This window comes from Conger conger, chromosome 14 (genome assembly GCF_963514075.1).
Source record: "Conger conger chromosome 14, fConCon1.1, whole genome shotgun sequence".
Lineage (NCBI taxonomy): Eukaryota > Metazoa > Chordata > Actinopteri > Anguilliformes > Congridae > Conger > Conger conger.
In genome coordinates this window covers 460732-468429 of record NC_083773.1, presented here as the reverse complement: position 1 = coordinate 468429, position 7698 = coordinate 460732, and the positions used below count along the sequence as shown (strand labels likewise).

The 7698-nt window shown below is 43.8% G+C and overlaps 1 protein-coding gene across 1 annotated transcript; it reads left to right on the top strand.

The window, feature by feature from the left end:
- The first annotated feature begins 334 nt into the window (after positions 1-334).
- fmoda (fibromodulin a) lies at positions 335-5503 on the top strand. The gene is made up of 3 exons (XM_061218679.1): positions 335-373; positions 2698-3621; positions 5205-5503. The coding sequence occupies exons 2-3, from the start codon at positions 2727-2729 to the stop codon at positions 5354-5356; spliced, it is 1047 nt and encodes a 348-aa protein (XP_061074663.1). The 5' UTR covers positions 335-373; positions 2698-2726; the 3' UTR covers positions 5357-5503.
- The last annotated feature ends 2195 nt before the right edge of the window (positions 5504-7698 follow it).

Below are 7698 nucleotides of genomic sequence, written 5' to 3'. Positions count from 1 at the left end.
CAGAGAGCAGTCTATACGTGCTCTATCGGGGCACAGAGCGTTTTTAGCCGGGCGGCTGGCTATTTTGGGAATGCCTGAACCTAGTGACCGAAAACAGGGCCCAGAAAAATAGTGATTGGTAAAGAAGTCACTCTGCTGCCCAGCGTGTGGTAACAGGCTTCACCCCCCTTTAGCCCCCCAACCTGCCCCACAGACGGGGCATTCCAGCCCCAGTGGGGGTGGGGGAAGTGCAGTAATTGGACAGGGTTTGGGTGGGGGGTGGGGGGGTGGGGGGTCGTGGGGGTGGGGTATTTAGTCTGTGGCACTCGACTCCCTCCAGTCCGACTGAGTCACAGCCAGGGACGGGGCAGACCGGGGCTACCCTCCACAACAGGTCAGTGTGCGTCTGTGCGTCTGTGCGTCTGTGCGTCTGTGTGTCTGTGCGTCTGTGCGTCTGTGCGTCTGTGCGTCTGTGTGTCTGTGCGTCTGTACACATCGCTGAGCGGCGTAGGAGTGGGAATCAGCTTCTCAGGTCAGGCGTTCAGGTGGACATGACGGATTAGTCCAGCACAGTCTGAGAAAAATGGATGTTTGTTCAAAGCTTTGGCTGTTACAATAATTGCATTCATTCAAGAACTTGCTTTTCTTTTTTTTCCTCCAAAGTTTCCATCCTTGTCTTCTCAGTTCTCTGACTTCTCTTTTTCAATAATGCACGTATGTGGCATACACTACATACATTTATATTTAATATGCAGTACATACAGAGAGCACTTATGTAACTCCTGGGATCTTTTTTTTACACTAACAGTGCCAGTCCTGTTCCTGTAATAAGCCGTACAGTAGATATTCAGTAGAGGAGCTGCAGCAGAACAGTGCGCAGTGGTGAGGCAGTGAATTAAAAACACTGTATGTGTGTCCAGATTAATCACATTTTCTTCGACTGCTACTTCTTGGACAGATTATTCTACGAGGGCTCAAGTTATCATCCATGTGATCAGTCTGCCACTTGGAAGTGTACTTCCCTCGATGGTTTTCAGCACTCGTCCCTGGTTATGATTTGCACTTTGTTGTACATCACTCTGGATACGAGTGTCTGCCCAGTGCCTGAAATTTAACATAATGTAATGCAACGTATTGTAATGTAGTCTAATTTAAAGTAGTAAAGTAATGTAGTGTAATGCAATGTAGTGTAGTTCAGGGTAAAGTAATGTAATGTAATGTATTGTATGGTTTGAAGTTTAGGGTAAAGTAATATAATGTAATGTAATATAATGTAACATAATGTAGTCTACTTTAGGGTAAAGTACTGTAATGTAGTCTATCCATCCATCCATCCATTATCTGAACCCGCTTATCCTGATCAGGGTCGCGGGGGGCTGGAGCCTATCCCAGCATACATTGGGCTAAAAGGCAGGAATATACCCTGGACAGGTCGCCAGTCTATCGCAGGGCACACACACCATTCACTCACACACTCATACCTATGGGCAATTCAGACTCTCCAATCAGCCTAACGTGCATGTCTTTGGACTGTGGGAGGAAACCGGAGTACCCGGAGGAAACCCACGCAGACACAGGGAGAACATGCAAACTCCGCACAGAGAGGCCCCGGCCGACGGGGATTCGAACCTAGGACCTCCTTGCTGTGAGGCGGCAGTGCTACCCACTGCACCATCCATGCCGCCCTGTAATGTAGTCTAGTTTAGGGTAATGTAGTGTAGTGTAATGTAATGTAGGTTAGGGTAATGTACTGTAATGTACTGTAATGTAGGTCAGGGTAATGTACTGTAATGTACTGTAATGTACTGTAATGTAGGTTAGGGTAATGTACTGTAATGTACTGTAATGTAGGTTAGGGTAATGTACTGTAATGTACTGTAATGTAGGTTAGGGTAATGTACTGTAATGTACTGTAATGTAGGTTAGGGTAATGTACTGTAATGTACTGTACTGTAGGTCAGGGTAATGTACTGTAATGTACTGTAATGTAGGTCAGGGTAATGTACTGTAATGTACTGTAATGTAGGTTAGGGTAATGTACTGTAATGTACTGTAATGTAGGTTAGGGTAATGTACTGTAATGTACTGTAATGTAGGTTAGGGTAATGTACTGTAATGTACTGTAATGTACTGTAATGTAGGTTAGGGTAATGTACTGTAATGTACTGTAATGTAGGTTAGGGTAATGTACTGTAATGTACTGTAATGTAGGTTAGGGTAATGTACTGTAATGTACTGTAATGTAGGTTAGGGTAATGTACTGTAATGTACTGTACTGTAGGTCAGGGTAATGTACTGTAATGTACTGTAATGTAGCTTAGGGTAATGTACTGTAATGTACTGTAATGTAGCTTAGGGTAATGTACTGTAATGTACTGTAATGTAGGTTAGGGTAATGTACTGTAATGTACTGTAATGTAGGTTAGGGTAATGTACTGTAATGTACTGTAATGTAGGTTAGGGTAATGTACTGTAATGTACTGTAATGTAGGTTAGGGTAATGTACTGTAATGTACTGTACTGTAGGTCAGGGTAATGTACTGTAATGTACTGTAATGTAGGTTAGGGTAATGTACTGTAATGTACTGTAATGTAGGTTAGGGTAATGTACTGTAATGTACTGTAATGTAGGTTAGGGTAATGTACTGTAATGTACTGTAATGTAGGTTAGGGTAACGTACTGTAATGTACTGTAATGTAGTGTTTTCTGTTTGGCAGCTGGTGCAGTGACCGTTGCCACAGTAACCATGCGTCTGACTGCGCTGCTGCTCCTCGTGGCGTGGCTGCAGCTCGCCCGTGGGAGACGGGACCCCTTCTATTGGCTGTCGGCCCTGCGGGGGCGGGGCTACGGGTACGGGTCCCTGCAGGCAGACACCACGGGGGGGGACTGCCCCGCGGAGTGCGACTGCCCCCCCACGTTCCCCGTGGCCATGTACTGCGACAGCCGCAGCCTGCAGCACGTGCCCTACATCCCGTCCCGGATCAAGTACCTGTACCTGCAGCACAACCTCATCAGCAGCATCCCGGACGGGGCCTTCCACAACGCCACCGGCCTGGTCTGGATCATGATGCACCAGAACAACCTCAGCTCCGACGGAGTGGGCAAGAGGGCCTTCGCCGAGCTGGGCAGCCTGGACCGGCTCTACCTGTACCACAACCAGCTGTCCCGCGTGCCGGCCAACCTGCCCCGCTCGCTGAGGGACCTGCGCCTCAGCCACAACCACATCGCCCGCGTGCCGGCGGCCTCCTTCAGCGGCATGGCCAACCTGAGCGTGCTGCTGCTCAACCACAACGGCATCCAGGACGTGAGCGGGGCACTGCGGGCCCTGCCCGCCCTCACGCTGCTGGACGTCAGCAACAACAGGCTGCGGAAGGTGCCGGAGAGCCTGCCGGGCATGCTGCATCAGCTGTATCTGGAGTCCAACAGCATCTCCGCGCTGCCCGGCGGCTTCCTGGACGGCTTCCTGAAGCTGCAATACGTGCGCTTCGGCCACAACCTGCTGACCGACCGCGGCATCCCGCCCAACACCTTCAACAACAGCGGCCTGGTGGAGCTGGACCTGTCCTACAACCTGCTGGAGCACATCCCGCCCGTCAGCACCCAGCTGGAGCACCTGTACCTGCAGGCCAACCGCATCAAAGGTACAGCCCGGCAATTCAGACATGGCATATCAATAATATTCATTTTGTTCATATCCACATTCAGAGATAGCATATCAATAATATTAATTATGTTCATATCCACATTCAGAGCTAGCATATCAATAATATTCATTATTTTCATATCCACATTCAGAGATAGCATATCAATAATATTCATTATTTTCATATCCACATTCAGACATAGCATATCAATAATATTCATTATTTTCATAGGTAAATCAGAAGAATATCCACGCATATGTACATGATTGGTGGATCTGATACTGATACAAAAGTCTTAAGTCTTAAGTCTTGTTTCTATTCCTTAAGATGAAAATTTTGCGAATGAGGTTAGACAATGGGGTAGGAAAATGTTCACTAGTCAAGCAGTAATTTAAAACAAGATAATATTTTTCTACTCAAGGGAAGAAATAAGATTGTAAGTGTCATTACAAATCTTGTGTTAAGACAGACACTTCTTTTGTGCACTTCTGTTATCTTTATGTCGTTATTTTCTGTCAGACCCTCCCTAGATGCCATGCCCTCTGTACAAATAAAGTGCCAACCATAGTTCTGTGACTTCTATTCCCAACCCTACAATCGCACCGTGGTCTCTCACTCTTTCAGGAATAATTCTGCTCAGTGGAGAAAACGCTCAGATTTCAGCAGCCCTCCTGAGCATGCTAACTTACTTCAGCTAATGTTCTCTAGCATCCATTTCACACAGGTAATGTGGTAATGTGTGAAATGGTCTCTCCATTAAAACTGGAAATGCCTGAATGCCTGAATCACAGAGTACTTTCTCATGTGGGAGGAGCGAGGCAAAAAATCCCAGCAAGCAAATGGTGGGTGTGTTCAGTGATCTCCATAAACTCTACTAACAGGTTTTGTTACTTTTCTTGAAACAACTGTACTCTGCTACCGTGGGATTTCACAAACAGAGTTTCACAATGTGAAAGTGTGACTGTAAGAAGCACATTTAATAGCATGCCCATTCATAAACCTACTTCTTACACATTATATAAATCAAAATGTATCTTATTATAATTATAAATCAAAATGTATATGATTTTTTGAACAAGGATAACATTGAATTTCCCCACAGCTGGAGGTTCATATTACTTTGTATTTGCCTGGACCAACAACACTATTGTTTGAAAGCTTTTAAACTACCTCCAAGATTGGTTAGGACACAGTTAGACGTCAGAATGTTATTGTTCTTGGTGTAATCAGCAGATGCATGCGTCATGTTATTGCAGAGAGAAGCTGATTTCTGCGTATTCAAGTCACACAAAGGTATTTGTTGGAAGAAGTTAAAACTTGAATTGATTCTTAGTTGAACCATTGAAGGGTTTTTCCGGCTTAACTAGTGTAATACATTCTTATCTTGCATCATTGCTAAATATTTTTTTCACAACAAAAAAAGGATGTCATATCTTTACCTCATCAAATCATCAACATCAAGCTCTGTACGAACGTAACTTACTACAAGATTGTCAAGATTGTTAAAGCATGATTCAGAAATAATCTGTGCATTTGTATTTGTACATTAAGTGACCGGCTTTGGGTTTTCCCTCCGTCAGAGTTCACGCTGAGCAGCCTGTGCAGCAGGGTGGACGTGGTGAACTTCTCGCACCTGAAGGTCCTGAGGCTGGACGGGAACGCGCTGAGCCGCGAGGACCTGCCCAACGACGCGGCCCTCTGCCTCCGCCTCGCCGCAACCATCGAGATGTAGTCCCTCCCCGGCCTCCCGTTTCCGAGACTGGCTGTGTCCGAAATGGCTCTTCACTAACTAGTAAACTAGATTGGCCGGTCAGCCATCTTGTTCTAGTGTCCGAATTCAAAAACATAATTTTACTCGCATTTTGAGAGCACTAGAAATATCAAACAATGCACGGTAAAATTCAGAGAACAACGGTGGACACTAATAAGGTGGACGACAATGCTTTGCGACCAGCATTTTCCCCATCTTTATTATACACAAAACTTTGAGAGACGATGGCGAGATCCAGGAGAAATTTGAATTAAAGAACGGCTCTTCTGGGTTTTGCCACATTGATGACAAATACGTTTCCATTGAGTATAATAAAGTACAACGACCCTAATGTAACCTAATGTAGCTACTATATCATCATCCAATAATCCCAAACCCTGTTCTCCCAGTAAGTGGCACTGTTTGTTAGCTAGCTAAAACACCATGTCTTACAGTTAAAACGTTATTTGTAACGAACGAGTAGGTTACATCAAGTCCATCAACTAAGGGCATTCTTCTAAACCCGTTCGGAATATAAATGTGTAAGGAGATGTGTTTTAGATATTTACTCACTGAAAATGTGTACCATTATATGCCCCACGCATAAAATAAGCACAAAAGCCTTTTTGTTTCATGTTTTAAAAGATTCATTAAAAAATTGTTTAAAAAAAAAAAGTTCATTACAAATTGAGCGCCGCAGGGTTAAGTGAGCTGCATCTTGACTGGGCATTGCAAGATAAAAAATAGGTTTAATGTCGCTGGAGTAAAGTTTCAAGAACTGGCTATATATTTTGTTTGTTAATGGTTTTGTGGCTATATAGAGCAGCGCGTTGTTTACGTGATGTCAAGTTTACTGTCCGAATTCACGGTTTATTTAGTAAACGATATAGCGCACTATATGGACATTCACATTCATAGTTAAGGATTAGATTAGCAATTAGTGAATATTGAGGCATTTCGGACACAGCCTCTGTGTTCAAGTAGGCTACCTTCTAACTGGCATCGAAGCAAAATAACCTAAATATTTAAAAAATAAAATAAAATAAAAATAAAGATTACATTATCTATACATTTAGAAAACCCCAGCGCGTTTTCTGTTCCTTAAATACAAAACAATGTACAGGATCACAAAGGTGTTTCTTTGGGATAGAAACTACATCTGCTTTTTCTCTGGGTCTCCAGTTGAAAGGTACCAAGCCCCAGGCGAACGCCGAGTAGCTGGTCGGTCAGCCTCCGCTCCGTGAGTGTACTTCTCACAGTTTCCCTGGAGTTGCAGTTGCTGCAGCAGCAGATTAATTTGCTCTTATCAGCAGTAGAGATGTTGTGGTGGTAACAGGGCTAAAGACTCGACTTCCTGTCCATCGTTAGCTTATAGTCTTTACTGGAGTAAGCTCCTTTAACGCAGTATGACCATTGTCGACGATGCTGTGAGTATTTATTCTAACGGACCCGGGAGAGCTGGTCCGATAACAGTCTGCGTGTAAGTGTCGTAAAAACGCTACGTCATTATCCTTGCTCAATTATTAACAGAGCATTCAGATAAATGTAGGAAAATCCAGCCAAATAGTCTTGCTTTTCTCAAACATGTCATATATGGGCGTTGCCATTTTGTAAAGTTTGTAATTGTAGCCACTTCATGTGACGATACTTCACCGATGTGTTCTTTAAAGTTGAGTCAGGCTACGACGCCACTGTGCTGCATGTGCCAATGATGAATACATATCTATTGCATGTTTAAAGTTCTTCAGAATGACTTAGGGTTTGTGTAGCGCTTTAGAGAATGAACTTTTATACTTTTATGATTGTTTTAATAAAACATATTTTGATAAGAAAATTGAGTAGGTTCTCTTCAGTGTACCATGCCAATAGAAGGCTGGAGTGAGTGTTTAAATTTAGATTTAGAGTGTTTAGATTTAAATGCAGAACTGGGTCATGTAAGAAACAGTTAACTTGCTGTTGAGTATACAACTTGCATAGAAGTTGTACACAACTTGTATACTCAGAGGTACGCAGGTAAGTCATTTCAGACATGACCCTTGACACTCTTAAACCCACCGTTCTCTGTGTTATAGCAAATACGAGATCATTATTGAATCAGTGATACTCCTGTACACTCATGAACACACACACACACACACACACACATACTCACATCCACTTCATGAATTCACGTCCTGAGTTCATTCTGTACACAAGCTCCATGGTCTCATGTTTTCTTTGACATCAGCGCCCTCTACTGGTTAGCTGCATGGGAGTGGCTGACGACACAGGAATCAGCAGGTCTTTGCTGGGCACAAGAGGGACTGCAGCAGTAACCATTTCAT

Coding starts and splice junctions, on each gene's coding strand:
- fmoda (XM_061218679.1), top strand. CDS start 2,727: ATGCGTCTGACTGCGCTGCTGCTCCTCGTGGCGTGGCTGCAGCTCGCC. Junction 3,622..5,204: donor GCAGGCCAACCGCATCAAAG/GTACAGCCCGGC, acceptor TCCCTCCGTCAG/AGTTCACGCTGAGCAGCCTG.